Genomic DNA, 22,938 nt, shown 5'->3' on the forward strand with positions numbered 1-22,938 from the left:
ATGCCCTTCACGAGGGAATTCCAGGATTTGTATCCAGCAATAGAGAAGGAACGGCAATATATTTCCAAATCAGGATGGTGAGAGACCTGGAGGGATATTAGCAGGTACCAGTCCTGCTCAGGTATTCTGACAAACAGAAAACCATGCACAACATGTTTTTGTTACAATAAAATAGCTAAAGCAACTCCTTCCTCTTGCTGGCATCATTCATTTCCAATGTGTTTGCTCATGTGGAACCCTGATATCAAAGCTCATCGGGCAAGCCATTTTTGGCCTATTGCAGGTGAATTCATATTGAATACAGCCATGTAGTACTGGTGCAGGATTTACAGAATCCTTTTGGTGCTTTGTATAATTGAGTCACATGGTCACTGGTGTGGGAGGAACAATTTAGTGTTTGATTAGATTAGATTAGGTTCCCCACAGTGTGGAAACATGCCCTTCAGCCCAATAAGTCCACACCAACCCAGACCCATTCCCCTACATTCACCCCCAACTAATGCACCCAACACTATGGGCAATTTGCATGGCCAATTCACCTAACCTGACATCTTTGGACTGTGGGCAGAATCCAGAGCAATCGGAGGAAACCCACACAGACACGGGGAGAATATGCAAATTTTGTGATTGATGCATGGAAGTGGAGTCAGGCAGGAAATAATGTTAAAACAAACCTCAGGATGTTCAACAAGAAGTTAGACCCACTAGCTGCACAAGGTAAAGGAAATAATATTAAACATAACAATGTTACATGAGGACTTAGTGAATGCAACATGTGCTTCTTACCTCACTTATGTATATTCCCAAGTCATCTTCGTCATCTGTTCTATAGCAAACTGTGAGACCAAGCTTGTCTTGACTGTGTAATCTGTACAAGTCTACTTCCTAATCAAAGACAAATTGAGAGAGAATTCAGCAAGGCATTTGAACCAAATTGAGACTTTTCACTCAAATTCAGATCGGATGTTCAGTTCTGGTTACAATGCTTCAGATTTAGTATTCCTTAGGTTGAGTTTCTCACAATATAGTGACATTGCAAACACTCACATGAACCTATCCACCATGCAACAAAGGTCTTGGTGGGCTTCAATCAGTTCATTCTAGTATGCCAGATTCATATACAAACTACATTAATACAAAGATAACTTACATGTCCATAAATTCTGTATGGCATTCAAAAATGATGTCAACAATTAATGAAAGAAAAAATACATTTTTACCAATTTCAGATGCCTACCATTACTTGATGAGAAAGTCAGTGTTTTACTGTATCAAAATGCACTCATTTTTCTTCAATTGCTTTCCAGTGTCTTTAAGGTAAGTCTGCAATAAATGTCGTTGAAACCTCACATTTTCAAGTAGTGACCCTGGGTTAGTGTGTGGAAAAAGTCTCTTTGATATGGACTGTATTTCATTTCCTGAATCAGCTCATCATAGAAAACACCTCAGGCTTCCAAATGCATTAACCTTAAAAGGTAACATGACTTTTGACAATTGATTTGAATTTTACCCTTTTGCATATACGTACATACATATATATCTATGCTTTATACGTATATATATATATAAAATTGCGCTTTTCAACATTCAATTGGTGTGAAATTTGACTTCAGCAGGGCACAAAATTTGGATATCACCTCATTATGGAAAGTGAAGCTATGTAATTCTTTTAACAAGCCAAACATGTAAGAATCTGAAATTCAATGAGAATCAAAAAATATTTTTCTTCACATTATTGATGATCCCAATAAGGATATATTTTCATTATTATTGTTCTCGATGTCAGTTCAATTCCGGGTTATCTTCAAACATACATCTCGAAATCAATCTACACTGACAACCATTTATCACTAAACTTTCCTTATAATGTCAAATTTCCAACAAAGAGGGGGAAAACAATATTGTCTGTACAAACATTGTGTGAGTGTTGGGGGTTGGGGGATGTCAGGCTTTAAATGAAACAACAACTTGGGACCTGGAATACAACATGTATCATTGAAACTGCGTTCCACAATGACAATGTAATGTCATGAGTGAATTGCAACTCAAGGAGTTGTAGTTAATGGGGATATGCCATGACCCTATTGAATGGTGGAACAATCTCGAGGGACTGAACGGCCTACTCCTGTTCCTACTTCTTACTGTTCCTTGGTAAGAGATATCAAAATCATTTTTGCAGTCTTTAGCACATAGCACAAGAAAACTGATGCAAATACACTTGACTAGAAGGTGTGCGCACATCGCAATTGCTGATTTGCCGGTATGTACATCACTAATTCTTGGACAGCCATCAAGAAACTGAAAAATACATTATGACAGCTATGTATGACCGCTGTCGGGCAGAGAGAGTCAAACCAGCAATCTTCTTTCTAAATTTGCCAAATTTTGCAACTTGCTCAATAAGTTCACACTTCCATGATACTTCTGCTATTTTTACAAAAGCTCAAATCAATTTGTTAAGTGTTCTTTTTGAAAAAGCATAAATCATTTGTAAAATGGCAAGGGAGTATTACATGAGGTTCAAAATCCAAATTATTAGTGACAATGCCAACTGCAGAAATGAATGACAGTTAGGCGCCTATTAAATGGGATAGAAGTTATTGTAGTTCTGGTGATAAAGTGGTAACAATAACCCAACGGTTGGGGCTGTGAATTGCAATTTAGTTATTAATCAATGTTAGATAGTCATATTACTATCCAGCTTTCTTCTTTGAATTGCAGATTATAGACAGCAGCTCAAGTTCCCATTACTTTGTACCAACTATATGCAGCATTTGTGGACCTTTCATTTAAAACGAATGTAAACAATCAATCTAGTGCTTAATAACTAGTAAGCCAACAAACAAAATATATTCTGGAACCCTGACTTGGAATTTCATTGTGAATGTTTTTGTTCTCTACTATGATTGTCATGCTTCAAGCGGCATATATTATATTTTAAAACAAAGTTGCATTTCACAGCATTTTCTAAGTAAGCCAATCAGGTAGAATGAACCAACTTTGGAAATAATATTTCCCAATTCAATTCTTCATTGTCCTATGTCTTCTAATTCTTGCATTTTATCCCTTTGAAGTAGTAATAGCAAATCACATTTAATTCCCCATGATTTCTGAACTATTAATTCTGCATTTAACAATGCATAATGTACAATAATTTTATGTATTTGCACATGTCAAATAGATTAATTTCAGTCTGTCAACATTTTCAAGTTTTTTTTTACGATATTGCAGGAATTGACGACTCGAGAAACCTTCATTTTAGTTTTTCATTTTTTTTTTAAGGCTTATGCCAGCATTGCTTGTGTTAACTTCAACTGACTATTTTCTGTCAAGTAGATGATACAGAATTTTAAGCTATGTAACAACATTCACATCTTATGTTAACGCCATATTATCTCTTTAGAAATGCAATTTTATAAATTATAAAGGAATTTAAATGTTAGAAATAAACAATAAAAACTTCAAAAAGATACTTTGCCTATGCTTTCTTTCACTAAACTGTTGATTTAATACAGACATTTTTGCGGAAAATAGCTGTTCCTTACATTACTAACAAAACTAAATTCCATGCACGTTCATTGGAGAGAAACCCCATAAGGCTGACTTGATATTTTTCTTGCACAGTTCGACATTTCCATTACAGTAAATGGAACAAGTGTCTCTGTAGTCTGTTCAAAAGCATTTATCAACGGACAACAAAAAGTAACTGAGAAAGGTACTGGAGCTCTGCTTTGTTAATACTTTGACCTCTCCATTGATCTTCGTCTTCAAGATTTGAACAAGCTTCTTTAGTGGCTCAAGACATACTATCAGGCCAGTAAGAGTTTCCCAATGCTCAGCTGTCTGTGTCATTGTGCTGCTCACCTTTAGCCACCACACAGTATATCAAAGTCACTATTATTAATGATCTGGCTCACATCGGCACAAAAGAATGAACAGCAAAAAGCTTCACTATTTCAAGCGTGATATTTTTCTTTTCATGTCACATTAATTTTATAATTTAATTATTAACTGTTAGAACTTCTGAGCTAATTTCATCTGCTTTGATGTGTTGATGATATATGTTATCAAAATAGCAACTTTGAAATTAATAACCTGAAAATAGATACACTCAACTTGTTATGCAGTTAATGACTTTTGAAAGTGTACCAATTTACTGTGAAGTTAGAGGATAATGAATGCTTCACAACATAATAGGAAATGCCAAGTCAGAAGCTCTTGTTCTTTTCTTAATCTTTCTAGAGAAGACATTATTATCGAAAGCTGCACAGAACAGGGTGGAGAATTATTAAAACTCATCACTTGCTCAAAGCATTCCACTGGTACCCTGAAGATGCAGCATACTTCAGCACCAATTTACATCCAGCTACTCGCAATATATTCTCAGTGATGACATAATTAAAGATGCTGTTGATTATGCATTAGAAACGAGAAAATAAAAATCTTTGTTCTGTTTTTCTTGAAGCCTTGACATGTTTTGAAGACATACGTACTTGAAATCTTTCTGTTTCAAAACAAAGTTTGTACTTTATGAAATAAATTACATATTTTCCTACCAATTATAGATCAACCATAACTGAAGATTTGCACTTAAGAATTATGATTGCATGTGGAAAAATGTTCAAGATGACTGAGTGGGAATGGCTGCATACATCAAAAAAGTATTTTACAATAAAGTGAAGAAAATCTTCCAAGTTTTAAAATACACTGTACTTGATAGGTTTTTATTCTGAATGACCTTCACAAAGAGAACTCACCTCGTATTCTAACTCTTCTCTGTCCATTTCAGTTTGCAAACCCAAATAGTCGTTTGGATCATAATAATCCTGTCCTGATGGATGTCTACCGTGAAAACAAATGTGAATAAGGTGATTCACATTTTGAATTAATGTTAGTCAAGTATCACAACAAAATAATTAGAAAAGATGGAAGCAACAGTAATGTAGACTTCAACACATAAAAGTCATAGAACCATTTATTATTATTGCAATATCTTTTAACAACCAAGCAATAGGGATTGAATTAGTCATAATCCATCCAGGCTCTAATAGCTGAGAAGGAGTTTCAGCAGTCAATCATATGTTTTGTTTTTGTGCAGTGCATATTGCATTGCAACTTATAATAAAGCGTACCTCTGTCCTCTCTAAATCATCCTGCCTGACACAGCACACATTCGCCAGCTTTTTATGAAGCAAAAAGCACAAGAACATCTTGCAAATCAATATTTATCATAAAACACAATTCAAACAAAAAGGATCTGCAGGAAACCTGACTGCTGCCATTGCCCAATAATTATACTTCCCAAACAGAACACCATGAACTTTTTTTTATTGTGTGACAGCAATTCTCGTTAATTCAGACAAAGAGAATTGAAGTCAAGGAATCTTTCAATCTCAGTGGGTTGACTCAATCCAAACTTTAGTGAAACCCTCCTAGCAGAATTTCTGATCTTTTTATATGTTTAAAACTTGAGCAGTTTTGACAGGTCTTATTATTGAGGATCCCTTAGTTGCCTTTAGAAGGTAGAGAACGGCCTTCACACTGAACTGTGTCAGCACATGCCATGTTGTTGCTCCCATTATGGTGTTAGGTCACTAATTTCCCTGTGGTATAGTGAATAGGATTCAGTGCTCTCATCACTGTGGCCTGGATTTAAGACTCAGTTACAAAGTGAGGATTAACACCGCTTCTTCAAACACCACCTGCTTCGCCTGTGGCAATGTATGCAACTCCATCATCATGTAAAATCATCTCAGGATCCACAACTCAGCAGTGGAAGAAAGTCATCCTCGGTCTTGAGAGACTGCCAAAAAGAACAGGTCAGGGATTCCAAGATATTGATCCAGCATATTGACTCCTCTGAAGGATCATTGTGATCATATCAAAATATAGGTTTAATACTTCTCTACTGATTCATGATCAAAATCCTCTTCTTTATGAACCAAAATAACACATCCTGAAAATTCAATTGTCTGGGTATCATGCAAATTTAACAGTACTGACCAATTTCCTCACTGTCTTTGGCATTAAAATGAATGCATTAGCAGCTTTTCTAATTCAAATTATTTTCTTTAATGCATTGGCTATAGAAAAGCACCCAAGGTCTTTATCCTCTTTAAGTGCTATTTGCTGGTTTGTTTGAGTAGAACTCCAATCCCATTACTCTGCTCCTTTTCACCACATTTCAGTATCACTTTAACATGTGACACAGTACCTCTGTCTGCTCTGAGCCAATGTAATTTCAATCAAATGTGAAGTACAACTCTTCCAGCTTTGTGGCCTGCACTATTAGAGCTACTGAAAGAATCTCTTCATAGGTCTGCTTTTTCAAACACTGTGTTATACTGAACAACTTTGTATGTCCTGCAGTGTTAATGCATCATCGATGGTCAGGTTTCTGTTCTTTGTAAGAAAAGCTGGAAACCTTTCCCACACATAAAAATATCTTTTAGATTAATCTTTGTATAAAAATTTCTATTTACGATTTGTTTCACTGTCAAAAATATGACGAATGCATGTTGTGCAATTTTAAAATTGTAATAAATAATAATTATTAACATAATTTAATATAACTTGCAAATTTAAAAAATAAACATTAATTGCTGACAAAGAATCACCTATACATACAGCATTTTTTGTTTGGTACCATGTTTTAACTTTTCTGTGGAATCAAATGCTGACCACATAAGCTTCAACATAACAGGACCGTCAGCATTAGGGAGCTAAATTCACATCAGGGTACTGCTGTCATCCAGGATGTCATTAAATTAGCTCTTGTACTTTGCCTGGCTCAGTATCTTTTCCAAACCAGTGGTACACTAATGTCTCCATGAGTTGTTTAAATGAAATTACTTAACAAGCTGACAGAACTTAAAAATTGTATCCCTGGAACCATTATGGAGAGAGAAATCTTTAAAATATCCAACTCTTACCTGCAATTTTGGAAATACTATGTTGAATATCGATTAACAGTTTCATAAAAAGTTTAGCTTTTGATGCATATACTTGCGTGATTATAGCTTTTCTTCTGAAATCTCTCGGAAAACAATTTACAAGTTGTGAGAAAACACTGTGATCAACTTGACTGTGTCATATTGAATGCAGTCTTGCATATTTGTTGTGTTATTTTTGTTTAATCACTAAATGTCATTTATATTTCAGGTCCTGGTGAGGCAGAATTACTGATCCCAACAACATGAGAAAAAAATGTACCTCAAATGACATGGTCACTGAGAAATTCTGGTTAATAAGGGGTCCACTTTAAGTATTTCAGCTTTCCCCACTGCTGGACAAATGAATTCCAATTTGTTTTGAAGTTCTGAATGACCAGGAATATGCAAAAAAAACCCAAGGTGATGACGAGAGTCTAGAGACAGTATGTTCCTGCTAGGTAAAGGGCTAGGCTGAATGACTAGAGAAATTGGGGTTTTCATCAAGAACAAGAAGCAGCATAAGTCAAGTACACACAGCAGGGACTGAGTGAATCCCTGGGTGAGTATAAAGGCAGGAAGAATATACTTAACAGAGAAATCAGGAGGGGAGATAGGGGACCAGTGGTAGCTTTGGCAAATAGGGTTAAGGAGAATCCAAAGGGATTCTACAAATACATTAAGGACAAAAGAGTAACTAGGGAGAGAATAGGGCCTCTTAAAGAATGGCAAAGCTGCTTATGTGTGGAACTGCAGGAGATATGGTGATACTAAATGAGTATTTTGCACCAGTGTTTACGGTGGACAAGGATATGGAAGACAGAGCATGTGGGGAAATAAATAGTGACATTTTGAAAAATACTCATATTAAAGAGGTGCTGGTGCTGGATGACAACGCATAAAGGTGGAGTGCAGGTTCATAGTTCATGAAAGTGGAGTCACAGGTAGACAGGATAGTGAAGGTGGTGTTTGGTATGCTTGCCTTTATTGGTCAGTGCATTTAGTGTCGGAGTTGGGAGGTCACATTGCAGTGTAAAGGACATTGATTAGATCACTTTTGGAATACTCATGCAATTCTGGTCTCTCTGACATTGGAAGGACATTGTGAAACTTGAAAGGGTTCAGAGCACAGATACAAGGATTGCCAGGGTTGGAGAGTTTGAACTAAAGGGAGAGGCTGAATAGGCTAGAGCCTTTTTCCCCGGAGCATCAGATGCTGAGGGGTGACCTTATAGTGGTTTATATAATTATGAGGGGCGTGGAAAGGGTGAATAGCCAAGGTCTTTTTCCCAAGGATGGTGAGTCCAAAACTAGAAGGCACAGTTTTAAGATGAGAGGGGAAAGATTTAAAAGGGACCTAAGGGGCAACTTTTTCATGCAAAGGATGGTGCGTGTATAGAACGAGCTAGGTGGGTACAATAACAACATTTAAAAGGCATCTGGATGGGCATATGAAAAGGAAGGGTTTGGAGGGATATGGACCAAATGCTGGCAAATGGGACTACATTAATTTAGGACATCTGGTCGGCATGGACGAGTTGGACTGAAGTGTCTTTTTACATACTGTACAACTCTATGACTAACTGAACTTGAAAGTGTATCACTCGTCAGGTCCATTCTTCAACATCAGATCTTGCTTCAACCTAAACATGCATAAGGCAAATCTCAGTGAACAGTCATTAAACAGAATTGCCTGTTTTCTCAAAGCATTGTAAATTTTGAGTGAAGTCAGTGAACGTTCTTGGGGCCATGTGGTTCTCCTTGTTCCAAGAGGTTTTGTTTACATTCAAAATTCAACTTGGTCTTTTAGAAGTAAAATCAAATTAGGAAAAGGAAAAGGAAATGTTTAAATTTTCTTGCAATGTATTTTTGTCTGACTCTCTACCATTTCGTAATTGTAGAAAAGGTCAAATAATTGTCTCACGGATGCAACTGATTGGCATTGAGATAATTAGTTAATGTCAAAATTTAACTTCTATTTCTTTTCATTGTAAACCAAAGCAACATTCACAAGAACAGTTTCAAAAGACAAACATATGTATTGTGGGACAGTTTGAAAATAAATTTTTAAATAAATAAATAAATGCATGCACTTGAAATAAATTTTGTTTATTAATTAGAAGTGTTTCCAAAATTGCAGCTAAGAGTACGATATAATTTTAAAGAGTTCTCTCTGTATAGTGATACAATTTTTACTAACCTCATTCAATTTTTTTCCCCAAATTATGGGTCTCCTGTTATGTGAAAAGAAATTGAAAATGCTGTATATATTTAACAATACATAAAATTGAGGATTGTAACTTTTTAAAATCTGAAATGATAAATGGCACTTATAAATTCTGCTCTTTCCTCAGTGAAATCTGTTCAGAAATGACTAGAACATACACTCACATGCTTCTGAGCATTTATACTATTAGCACTGAAAGCTAAAAGATCAATTTTCATCACCTTGCAATAGATGTTTGGAAGGGAAATCCAGGAGGGAATATAATACAAATGATATAAGGCTGCAATATAAACCTATAAAACAGTTAGTATGATTAATGTTTTTCTATCCAATTTTCAAAGCCTTTAAGAGTGGGTAGTGGATGAGAAATAAATATTCTTTTGCACAAATATATTGAAAGGTCATTATACTGTATGGCTACGTGAGATGTTGTACTTCACTATTTGTTATTCCTTGAGATACCTAAATATGCCAAATATTTAATCTTTGGTATTATTGATACACTGAGAAGATAAGCCAAGAAATAAATAGATACAAACACATTTCTCTAAAGCTGGTTTTAAATTAATGGCATATTGATATTCTATTTAGTCCTCTCCGAGTAGGTCTCACACTTAAGGATGAAAACAAAAGAAACCATGTGTCCCATTGAAAGTAAATGTTTATTCATACATTCCAACTCAACCAAACATTCCAAATCAGGATTTTCTTAAGAGTTGATTTTTCTTTGCCGAATTAATTGATCATAACTCCCATTGTCAAAGCTACATTGGAGAAAATGCCCATTACCAACAGAAAGAAATGTGGGCAGTTTTCACAATGTACCTCTGAAATGATCCATGGCAACTTAGAATAATTCAGGATATGGTTGGGCATAGTGAATGCTTACTTGAGCTAGTGGTTTCTCATGCGATGTTTTGAATGAGTTATTAGACAGCAAAAGTGGCAATATTAACATGCTTGACTCCCTTTAATTTTGTACTGTGTATTTCATCTACGAAACACTGACCCAGAATTAGCAGTTGTAATAGCGGCTAACATATCAACATTGGCAACATCACTCTGAAACTGACAGTGTATTTTGACACCTGCATCTGCAGAATTAAGCATGGAAATCCAGTCACTGGTGTCAGTGATTTGCTTGCTCCTCTCCTGAAGCAGAGCTGGTAGGTTAAATTTGAGGAACAGTTTGATTTGATGGAAACCTCCTGTTTTTACAAGTTCACGGTTAAAGGTTACACCTTGTTGAATAAGGTACAACTGGGTTTTGATTACAAATTTAGATCAGAGTAATTATGCATATGGTCGCACAGTGGTAATGTCACTAGATTAGAAATTCAGGTGTCCACGCTCATATTCTGCGAGAATGGGCTCAAATTCCACCACAATAGTTGTTGGAATTTATATTCAATTCTTTAAAATTATCAAATTAATAGGTAGTCTTGGTATGGTGAAACTGATCAATTGTGTTAAAAATCCATTTGGTTCACACATGTACTTTGAACAACAAATCTGCTGGCCTTTCCTTGTCTGACCCATATGTGACTCCAAGCATCTTGTGATGTGGCTGACTCTCAACTGCTGTCAAGGGCAAATTAGGAACAAACATCAAATGTTGGCCTTGCCAATACCATCCACAAACCCATGAATGGCTAAATTTTTAAAACATTTCTATCTAAAAGCTGCTTCCTATTAGCAAGGGGGCAATATTTTCAAGTGAAAGGCTGGAGATTTAGAGGGGATTTGAGGGAAAACATTTTCATCTAGAGGGTGGTGGGAGTCTGGAATGTGCTGCCTGCAAAGGTAGTTGAGGCAAGAAACCGCATCAACTTGAAAAAGTACTTGGATAAGCACTTGAAGTATCATAACATTCGAGGCTATGGGCTTAGTGTGGCAAGTGTGACCAGTGTAGGTAGTAGTATATTTTCGGCAGGACAGACTTGATAGGCCAAAGGACCGCTTCTGCACTGTATGATCCTATGATTATATGAAAACTCCTGTGTAGTTCCAATGTTTATCTTGCTCTCTATAAAATTATTAAAAAGTGAAGATGAATTGTTGCCTCTTAGTTCCTGATTTGCTACCCCTGAAAATCTTTAAATCGATTCTCTGTTTAAACCTCTTCATGACATCAGTGTTGTCAGATGTCTGAGATCCTTGTAGCTGACTCTGGAATAAAATGTATGCCAGGAGAAATGAAATCCATATCACAGAGAATGGTAGATCTGTCTGGGCAGCTTTCTTCAAAGCCAACCTCCTTGAGCAGTGAACTATAGCAGGGATTGTCAGGCTGGTGCTGCTAGTGCATTAAATAAGAATTTGGGCCTCTGGGCTCTTTGGCAGAGCAGGGCAGTTCATCCTACTCCCTCATTCTTTCCTTAAACCTCCGTAACTCTTTCTCTTGCAAGTGCTTATTCAATTCTCTTTTGAATGTTACTGCTGCACCTGCTCCCACTGAGCTTTTGCATATGCTTTGGGCAAATGTTGAATTTCCTAGTATGTAATCTCTTTGAAGAGTGCTTGGATTTTTTTTTCTTGACTCAGCACTGCCATGCAAAGGTGAAACATTAATTCATGGGAACTGATCAAAAGCAAGAGGAGCAAATTTTTTACAGAGGATGGTTCGTGTGTGGAATGAATGTCCTAAGGAAGTGGTGGATGTGGGTACAATTACAATATTTAAAAGACATTAGGATAACTACATGAATAGGAAATGTATGGAGGAATAAGGGCCAGGAGCAGGCAGGTGGGACTAGTTTAGTTTCGGTTTATGTTCAGCATGGATTGATTGGACCAAAGGGTCTTTTCCGTGCTGCATGATTCTATGACTCTATGTGCTGCAGTTAAACAATACAACAGAATTCCATGCTTTCAAAACAAAAGACTTACATATATTCAAGTTATCTGACATAATTGGCTAAAAAATACAACTATTTTTTCAAAGTAATACATGTTGGGGTTTTAAGTAATAGTTGTAAAACAAACTGAGAAGATTAGACCATAAATTATTGTCCACCTTAAATAAAATCTAATAACACGGAACACCTCCAGGGCTCTCGAAAGTAATTAATAGGTTTCCAACTAAGTCATGCTGGGGGTGGGTTTTGCATTATTTAAATTAGTTTGAGATACCAATTTGAATAGCACTACCTCCAGACCAGCAAACTATCTTAAATCTATGCTCTTTTATACATAATTATACCTAAGCTAACAGTTCACGGTCCAACTTAATTGTACACATCAGAGCAACTTGAAAACATTATTTTGCTCCTTACCTCAGATAACAATAATAAAAATTATGATAATAATAATAATAATAATAATAATAAACATAAACTTACTCTTCAGGCAAAAGGTATTGGTCTAGTACCACGACTGGTGGAGTAGGTGGTCTTATTTTAGCCAGTGTCATGATGTGTTCAAAAGTGATGTCTGTCTGAGTGCCCATATCTACCAGCTGACATTCGTGAGATGCATTAATCACTTTTGTCCGCGGAGTTCGTCGCAATACTTGTACGACAATGGGTTCTTTGGCTGTTCTGAAAGCTTCTACTGCCTGCTCATGGGTTGCTCTGGATAGGTCCTTACCATTAACCTGTCAAGCAAAATGTCAAAATCATGAATACATGATAAAATACTTTCTGTACCAAGAAACCACATACATGCAAGATGTGGCTGACAAATACCATTACAATAGGGGCTATCGCATTTTATATTCTATTGCTATGCGTTGTGTAAAGTGACAATTCATTTGTGGTCAAACATCTGCATTTCACTCAAGACATAACTATAATCTGACATGCTCTAGCACAATCAACTTTCATCAATATTTGTGATTTTCCACATTGCAGTAAATGTATTTTTACACATTATATCTATGCCAAGAAATGAAACACAATGATCAATAATTTTATGGAGAGCATTCAATACAAGTGATAAATCATGGCAAGCTGCTCTTTAGACTGAGAGGGCAAATGTAAAATGATGATAAATGGACCTATAACTTAATTATATTGAAGGGCCTTTTCAAGTTGTAAAATGAGATATAAAAAACATTGCAACCAAGAAACTGGATTAAAATACAGATTCTCACTTTACTTCTTTTGTTGAAGAAGCTTCAATGTAGAATGGTATAGTACAGCTTTTTAGTTCACTGTGCTTAAGTTGTCTTATTTTGATAGAGCTAACCAGTTAATTCCAAACCCTATGCAGGAGCAAATTTCTGCAGATGCTGGAATCTCTTCTGGAAACAAAAAGTGTTGGAGATCACAGTGAGTCAGGCAGCATTCATGGGAGAGAGAGCAAACTAACGTTTGAGATAGTGCCTTTTCGGTCACAACAACTTACAAGGGCAAACAAGTTTTCTCATGTCACCTCTGGCTCATAATTCAATGGCCTTAAATTTGTCATCTCAGGTTACTGACTCTTCTGCTACTGGAAACAGGTTTTCCTTATTCACTTAAAACAGTTAAGAATTTTCAGCAACTCTTTCAAATTGTCTGTTAACTTTCTCTGTTCTGATGAGAACAAACTCAGCTTTTTGACTTTCTTCACTCAGCTGAAGTTCCTCGTCCTTATTATCAACGCAGTAAATCTCTTCTGTACCACGTCAAGGCCTAGGTATCCTTCCTAAACTACAGTTCCTAAAATTGAACACTATACTGCTCCTTTGGCGTCATCGTGTACTTTATAAAGGATTACCATAATTTCCAGGCTGTTTTATTTTATTTGTCTATTACTAAAACCAAGGATTACTTATGCATTTCAATAACTTCCTAACTTCACACACTTACACACTTTACAGCTATCTTTCTGTTCCTGCAGTTCCCGACGTTTCACCATTTAGTTCATATTCGTTGTCCTCTACCTACCAAAATGTACCACTTCATACTCCCCTGAAATAAATTTTGATTACTGTGTCTCTACTTATTTCACTGATCTTTGTCCTTCTGAATTCTTACAATCCTACTCATTGCTTATTACATTTCTGACTTTTGTCTCATGTTAAAACATTGAAATTGCATTCTGGATAGCCAAATCCAAAAGAGAAGTGGTTCCAACATTGACCAGTGGGCCATACTACCGTGTATCTTCTTCCACTGTGAAAAACTGCTTAGCATTACTTTCTACTTTATCTCAGGGACACAATCTGTATCCAGTTTGCAACTGTCTCTTTAATCCCACAGGCTTCAATTCTACTGACAAACCTGTATGGTACTGTCAAAAGCATCTGAAAATTTATACACATAATATTGACCACACTATCTTTATCAAGCCAAGTCTTTGATCAAGCAAACCACAATTTGCCTGTATTGAATATACTAATGGTTTCAAATACTCTCAACACTTTTCTCTTTCACAAGATCCACAGTATATTTTAGCCACTCTTAGTCAAGGTTGTCACAAGATACATGTGAATGAATGATCTTTACCATATTACAGTAATTCTCCAACACTCTTGTTTTCTTCATTCTTTCAGAACCCACAGCTCTATTAAAGCATCTAGTTGCTTCCTGCAAAAAATCTTGATCTGAGCCTTAAACAAATTTCTTAATAATTTATTCTTTTGGATGAACGGTGAGACAGAAAGTTAAGGATAGCTGCCTTCCTGGTCTGAGAGAAGAGTCATAAATAATGAAGGAGATGAAGTTTATTGCATTACAGTTAGATGAATATGATCCATATCACAGGGAGCACACTGACCTCAGTTCAGTCACTTCACTCTCTGACCAAGCCCCAGTGATGTCATCACAGAGCATGCTGCTCAGTGCACTCAATCAAGTGTTAATCCTTTCAGGAGCTAATACAGCACATCCCAGCAGTGTGTCACTGTCTTTGTAATGAAACCTTGTTGACACCTGTCAGTTTGTCTCAACTGTGACTCAAGCATCGTCTGATGGACAGAGCTCCGAGTGCCAAGGGTTGAACTTAACGACTGCAAACCTTTCAGTACGAACTTTACAAGAGCTTCTGCACTTGTAACAATTTTCGGAGACAGATTCATGAAATGTTAGACCTCTGGCTGCACTGTGATGGTCATTTAATATAGAGGGAAAAAAATCAAATCATTCTTCATGAAGTAGAGTGATCTTTTGGAGATTTTGATCCCAGAAGCTTTATTTATTTGAGTGTGTACAACACCACCATGGTACATGACCTTTCTTCTAATCCACAGTTAATTAATCAGAGTGAGGTTGCTCTTTATTGACAATTCGAAATACGCAAAACAGACCCTCAATTAATTTTTCAAATCTCAATTTCATCTCTTTGAAAACTATTTGTAAAAATGGTTCTAACTCACTAGTTCAATGATAAATTACCCAAAGCCTTCCATACAGAAATGTAATAAGTGACCTTTTAAAAACCATTATTAAGAATGTCATTGGCAGAACTTTCCCATTTTCAGTGGAGGTGCTTTGTTGAGTGAGATTCATGGCACTGAGTCCAACCTGGCTAAGAACTACCATTCGTACACAATCGGGCTCTGAAGCTTCACTCTCAGGGAAGCGGCTGGCCACAGTGAAAGAGGTGCTTGCTACTCCTGAGACTTTTGGTGTACATGCCAATGGTGCCATATTTAAAGCCCAGCAACATACCACGTCCGACACTGCAAACCCTCACTCCATGGTGCTCGACCCTCGACAGTCAGGTCATGGCTCATGGAAAAAAAAGCTCATTCCCTGATTCCAGACAGGGACCTGGAAGTCTTCATAGGTGGTGTAGAGGAGGGCAACTAACTGTGATAGGAGTCAACACCATCAAATCCAGGCAGCCAGGAAACAAATCCAAGCCCAGGACAATGCAATGTCCCGGGTGAAGCAGGATGACTAGCAGTTTAGGAAGAGGGACAATGATCTTCATTGCACCAGAAGGATAAGAACCACCATCTTCTATCTGCTGCCTGACACTCATAGGGTCACCACTCTAACTTTGCCACTGCACATGCACCTCACCCAAAGGTCATGGACTCTCCAACTTTAGCATTATGCGCATTCAGCAGCTCTGATCCACCTACACGTCAAACTGCCAACTTTTCCCGCCATCTGCACTTCCTACTATCTCACTGGGACCAAGACTCCTGATCCTGCATTAACACCAACTGTTTTTCCATTCACTGTCTTCATATTCAGTTGCCCACTTTGCCTCAATTCAGGAAAAAAATGTCCCACAGATGGGTGAAGGGGTCCAGAACCACAAGGGATTGGCATGCTTCAGCCTCCTCACTCCCTACCAGGAGAAAGGTAACCAGAGTCACTCACAGGGGGATGGATAGAATTCAGTCACCAGCCAACCCAGTCAGCTGCATTCTGCCGTGCTGCTTCAGATTAACACAGTGCCAACTGATTTTTAATCTGCACAAGCTTTCATTCTCTTAAACACTGAGTTCACTCTTCTCTTATACAGGAACACAGTGACACACAGTGAATCTCTACCGTGGAGGCATCAGCACCAGAGTGCCTCAGCTCTACCTTTACCTCTTGAGGAGGAAGTCATTGAACCTTCAGTGGATACACTGGTAAGAATTTCACCTGCACCCTCCACCAGTTCAGAGACTTTCACCTCGGTGGGTACTTCCTCTATGTTTGACTCGGGAGCAAAATTTGATGAGTGCATCATTGAGATATCTCTGCTGTTGGCTGAAGAAATAAATGCTCCAGGTGTCTGACACTCAGGGTGCTGCTGGAGACAGGCAGTTTTGTCAGAAGCATGAGTTAAGTTGGATCAATGAATGGGGGGTAAATCAACATTACTGGGGCTGTGCTGGCTCTGGCATTCATGTGATTGGCTGGTTCTGTGACTGTCATTGAAAGCCAGGACCCGCACACACTGTGCCTGCCACATATGTGTATGGATGCACACTATCACACCAGCCATAGGTGCTCAGCATTAACGGGCAGTGCAAGAGGAAGACGGGGGACTTTGACCTTATTCCAAGAGTCTCTTGCTGTTGATGTTTCTTTTGATCAATGCCCTAATTTTCATACTGAGAAGATTGTTGTTGTTCCCTCATTTTGTCTGCCTGTAGAATATCACCCTCTTGTCAGCTCCTGTTGTGAAGGGCATAGCATGCTATGATGATGCAGTGCACCTTTTTTTGGACTACACTGCACAGCTTCCACCACAGTGGTCTACACATTCAAATCTCATCGACTGGGCTGCTCCATTAGGGCCTTGGTGCAAGTGTGAACAGCACTGTAGCTTTGCTTTGCTTCAGTCTCAGGGTTTTGTAATGGTGTCATGCAAAATATTTGGCCGTGGTAGCTTTTGCTTTCCAGCAGCCATCCCTGCATGGCCCAAAGACATTGGAATGAGACAGTAAATGACAGCTTCTCTATTACGAAATTTTGGCAGTTCCCACAACAGCTGGCACCAATCTTCAGAATGTGACTGCGATTGTCACAGATAAGCTGTACAATGATAAAGTGGAAATGTTTTTCTGCTGAGCTGTGCAGACTAGTAATTGGACATTGTCAAAGCAATGCGAGTTTAGTTGAGTAAAGCTAATGATGATAAAGAATTCCACTGCCCGGAATGTTCCACTTCTCACCTTGGGGGGGTGGGAGCAATGAATGACTGTGCTGTTGAGGAAATGGCATGTGTCATCTCAGATACAGTTGGCGGGTCCCCCAGGTTTGGGAGATGCCATATAGGTTCATGAGCTGCTCCTTGTAATAAGCCTCTCTGGCAGACAATTTCAGGGCAGGCGTAGCCTCAATATGCACTGGATAGGACCCAGTTGTTCTGAGCAAAGGTTCTACTCCAACAGATTTCACCATTGGGTGATGATGGGCCAGGGCAACCTTAAACTGACACTGAAGCTTCAAAAACTCCAAACTGACTTGGCAAGATACCGGTGTGGACTTGTTGGGCCAAAGGGCCTGTTTCCACACTGTAAGTAATCTAATCTAATCTAATCATTGATACTCTCGAGTAACCGCGGCCCATTGCTGCAGGACTGATGTCTCCAAAGCACCCCAAATGACATACCTGTAATCCTTGGACTGGATGGACTTGATTGTGGTCCTATCCCTGGACTCTTGGAGGACCAATTACCTGAATTTCTGTGACCTACTGACTGACCATAGTTCCTCTTGATCCCACTTTGACATTCACATAGGGCCATCTGCTTGAAGCACACACAGTGTGTATGCTGTGTGATGCTGCAGTTGTGACACACATGTTGCTACATGGTGATACATGTACCCCGAGACTGGTTAGTGCTTCCCACTGTCACAAACTGCCTATGTCCCCATCTGTGCTGAAAAGCATGGCAAGACACAGAAGTCGGAATGAGTGCAGGTACCTGACAGTGTGCAGAAGAAAGTAGTTGCACAATGGTCAGCACAAGCATTTGCTGAGCTGCAGCCAGCAGAAACCTGCGCCGATTTACACATTGGGGACTTCCACCGTCTAGTTTCTTGGTGACAGAGAGGCGAATTGCAATGTGGCATAGAAATATGATGTATTGAGGCATTCAAAGGAGAGATTCTGTAGTTACTACGTATGATTTGAGGGGAAAATTGGAAATGTTGTCCTTGATGTCAAGAATCTGGTCCTTCATTCTCACCTTACTCATATCTGCTCATGCCAAACTGGGAGGTGAAAATTTTTTCTATTGTTATCCTCTACTACATTGCAGAGGGTCACAATGATGATCAGGAAGTACTATTTCCATGAGTGCCTACATGTCTGCTTTCATCAGAGTTTTCACTCACTTAGCAATCTAAGCCAGTCTTATTTCTTAATTTCATCACGACACATTTTAAAATTCAAAAGAGAATAAGTGAAGTTGCATTTGTTTATATGTAATAATACTACTATCAGAGCTGATTCCCATTCAGTTTTGAGGTCATCAGTGCAGGATACAACTCAGAATTAACTTAATGGCAGAATTATCCTCAGTTACTTTGACCTGCTCCAGTTGCACATTAAGGCACTTCTTAAAACCAACTGTATGACTAAACTTTCAGCTGTTTGGTCTTGTGTATTTTGTCTGGTAGCATTTGGATGTGCATTGGATGAGTTCTCATGATACATTGTTATTTTACCATCTAACATGGCGGGGGGAATACCAAAATAATCCAGTATTGCATGCACCTTATATGGTGAAGATTACAATATCTTTACTTTCATTTATTGTTTTCACACATTTCAACAGAATTTCTACCTGGAATTACCATGATCAATATCACATATTGAGGACAGAGGGTTAAATATGACGTGAAGAAGCTGTGCAGGATAGAATGTCTGCTCAAAATAGACCCACAAAGCTCAACTACTTTGGTAAAAGATGATACAAGTTGTCAAGAAGGTGGATTGAACAGAATCAGATGACAGCATGCAATTGGGAGAGAAATTGGTAATGATAAGAAGAACGAATAGCAATTGGGAACTGCTATCAGCCACACGTTCAAGCTGAGCGGGTAGATAGCCAGCCGTTCAGGCAAGTAAGACAGGTTGCAAGAAATCAAAATGGGATAATCACAGGGGATTTCAATATCCCTGAGGTAAAGTGGTCTGATAAGCGATAAACAGAGAAGCAATTTCCTACATGTAACTGGTGACGACTTCTTAATGCAATATTTCAGCAGAATACTGGAGCTTGGGATCTGGAAGCTTTCGGTTTCACTAGCATGCACAAGTGAAAAGGAATTATTTATTATTGAGGACTGATTTATGTGGGGAAAAAATAATTAGTGCATATTCTGATTGTTTTCACTACTGCTGAAATATGTCTCTCGAAACTCTCCTCCAGGTTGTTTACCTGGAAAACCCAACTCAAGTACATTTCCTGCATTTACATCAACTTGCGTCACAAGAAAATGCAAACATTAGTTGCTTACAAGGCACCTTGAACAGACGAGATACCCTGTTCTTTAGGGAAAAGTGCAAAGTATTAGATGATACTCTGATTTAAACAATTAAGGACTCAATAACATAAGAAGTTCACCTGAGTGGCAAAAAGAAGTTGCCAATACTAAGAGTGAAATGTTTCCTGGCAGTTTGAGGCAAGTTACTTGAGTATCTGTGGTGAATAGAATGCTGAGTGCCAATGATGTTAAGCCAAATTGCAATGAAACCAACGGAGTCAGTGTTTTTCAACAAGAAATACTGCCAGTTACATGTGGCCACAAGAACATAGCTTGTGACTTTTTATTTCACAGACTGTTCTTTTGTAATTTATACAAATGATTTGCTTGTGAATATAGGAGTTATGATTAGTACGTTTGCAGATGACACCAAAATTGGGGATGTGGTGGACTGTGAAGAAGGTTATCTCAGAGTGCAACAGGACCTTTATCAGATGGGCCAATGAGGGGAGTGGCTGATGGAGTTTAATTTAAATAAATGCAAGGTGCTGCATTTTGGCAAGGCAAATCAGGGCAGGACTTATACACTTAATGGTAAGGTCCTGGGGAGTGTTGAACAAAGAGACCTTGTAGTGCAGGTTCATAGCTCCTTCAAAGTGGAGTCGCAGGTAGACAGGGTAGTGAAGAAGATATATGGTACACTGTTTTTATTGGTCAGTGCATTTAGTGTAGGATTTGGGGGGTCATGTTGTGACTACACAGGACATTGGTTAGATCACTTTTGGAATGACACATTCAACTTTGGTCTCCCTGCTATAGGAAAGATGTTGTGAAACTTGAAAGGATACAGAAAAAATTTACAAGAATGTTGCCAGGGTTGGAAGGTTTGAGTGATAGGGAGAGGCTGAATATCTGGGGCTATTTTCCCTGGAGTGTCAGAGGCTAAGGGGGAAACCTTATAGAGGATTATAAAGTCAGGGAGGGCATGGATAGGGTGACTATCTTTTTCCCAGGATAGGGGTGTCCAAAACTAAAGGGCATAGGTTTAAGGTGAGAGGGGAAAGATTTAAAAAGGTACCTAAGGGGCATTTTTTTCATGCAGAGGGTGGTGCATGTATAGAATGAGTTGCCAGAGGAAGTGGTGGAGGCTGGTACAATACCAACAATTAAAAGGCATCTGAATGAATATATGAATAGGACTTTTTTTAGGGGGATATGGGCCAAGTGCTGGTAGATGGGACTACATCTGTTTGGGATATCTGGTCAGCAAGGACAAGTTGGACCGGAGGGTCTGTTTCTGTTCTGCGCTATTCTATGACGAGGTGTGTGGGTGAGCATGTTAGAATTGACTAAATCACTATCACCACAGATGAGAAAAACTCCATGTATTAGAATGAATGTAGCTAATCGCTAAATGAAAATCTAAAAATAAGGAAATATATGAGACAAGTTCTAGTCCATGCCTGGGCACTGAGCTTTCTGAATCGGAGGTGACATCTGTCTGTCACTTAGTCAATTTGGAAGAGAATACTTCCTGTAACATCCAATTTGCTGTTGTCATTTATTATTTCTTGAGGGAAGAAGAAAAAGGAGAAATACGGTTTTACAAATCTGGCCAACAAAGTATATCAGTGAAGGAAAGGGAAAATAATTCAGAAATGGATTATTTTGTGTCTTCCTCTCAATTTTTATCTTCGTTCTTTTGGTAAATATATATACAGTCAGAGACTCAGAGAAGTACAGATTGGAAACACAGCCTTCGGTCCAACTCGTCCACGTCGACCAGATATCTAGTCCCATTTGCCAGCACTTGGCCCATATTCCTCTAAACTCTTCCCAATTCATATACCCATCCAAATGCCTTTTAAATGTTGCAATTGTACCAGCCTCCACCACTTTCTTTAGCAGCTCATTCCATACACTCATTACCCTCTGCATGAAAACGTTGCCTCTTAGGTCCCTTTTATACTTTTCCCCTCTCACCCTAAACCTATGTCCTCTAGTTCTGGGCTCCCTCACCCCAGGGAGAAGACTTTGTCAATTTATGTGATAAACAAACGAAAAGCATTAAAGATAATAATTGATTGCATAATCATTGAATATCCTAATAATCTTTTGAGAACTGGAGATAGCAATTTAAGGTGATTGGAACAATAAACCAATGTGGAATGAGGGGAAAAAATGCATCAAGTGATTCAGATCTGGAATTCACTGTCTGTGAGCTTGGTGAAAGCTGATTTAAGTCAAGCTATTTGGACAATTACTGAAGGACAAAAATTGAGTGCTGCAGGGAAAGGAGTAAGACAAATGGAGTCTTTGTTAGCAGAGAATGGGCTCTGAAATGATGGGCCAAGTGGCATCCCTTTGAAGATTTCATTCAAATCTAGTCCTGTCCTATGGAGCAAGTCCTCTAACCCTACTAATATGCATCGTTTAAATGGTAATGGAACAGAAATTTTCCCATTAGAGGCAAGCGAGATATTTGTGTGAAAGCAACATTTTTGTGTGCATTAAAGCAGAAACAGTTGTTCTTCTGAGAGGCAAAAGTTACTGTAAAATGAATCAGTCAAAAATATTAAATATCCAGTGGTGCAGTCTGTTGTAGATTATTTTCATGACATTAAAATTCTTGTTTGCATTATCACATGATGTGTGGTTTGTGGGTAATGTAATATAACGTAGCTTTCAGATGCACGGTGACTCGGTGGTTAGCACTGCTGCCTCACAGCACCAGGCACTCAGGTTTGATTCCTGCCTTGGGCAACTGTCTGTGTGGAGTTTACACATTGTCCTCGTGTCTGCGTGGGCGTCCTCCCACAATGCAAAGATGTGCACTTCAGGTGAATTGACGATGCTAAATTGCCCATAGTGTTAGGTGCATTAGTCAGGGGGTAAATACCGGTTTGGAGAGTTGGTGTGGACTTGTTGGGCCAAAGGGCCTGTTTCCAAACTGTAGGGAATCTAATCTAAT

At 38.4% G+C, this 22,938-nt stretch overlaps 1 protein-coding gene across 3 annotated transcripts in view; it reads right to left on the reverse strand.

Moving 5' to 3' along the window:
• Nucleotides 1-22,938, reverse strand: part of pdzrn3b (PDZ domain containing RING finger 3b) — a 302,862-nt gene that overhangs the window by 19,216 nt on the left and 260,708 nt on the right. For all 3 annotated transcript variants that reach the window (XM_072582591.1, XM_072582592.1, XM_072582593.1), the window contains 3 exons: nucleotides 12,498-12,751; nucleotides 4,758-4,842; nucleotides 787-885 (listed from right to left, as the gene is read on the reverse strand). In XM_072582591.1, the coding sequence (XP_072438692.1) occupies nucleotides 787-885; nucleotides 4,758-4,842; nucleotides 12,498-12,751 (438 nt within the window). The remainder of the gene's footprint in view (nucleotides 1-786; nucleotides 886-4,757; nucleotides 4,843-12,497; nucleotides 12,752-22,938) is intronic.

This window comes from Chiloscyllium punctatum, chromosome 12 (assembly GCF_047496795.1).
Source record: "Chiloscyllium punctatum isolate Juve2018m chromosome 12, sChiPun1.3, whole genome shotgun sequence".
Taxonomy (NCBI): Eukaryota; Metazoa; Chordata; class Chondrichthyes; order Orectolobiformes; family Hemiscylliidae; genus Chiloscyllium; species Chiloscyllium punctatum.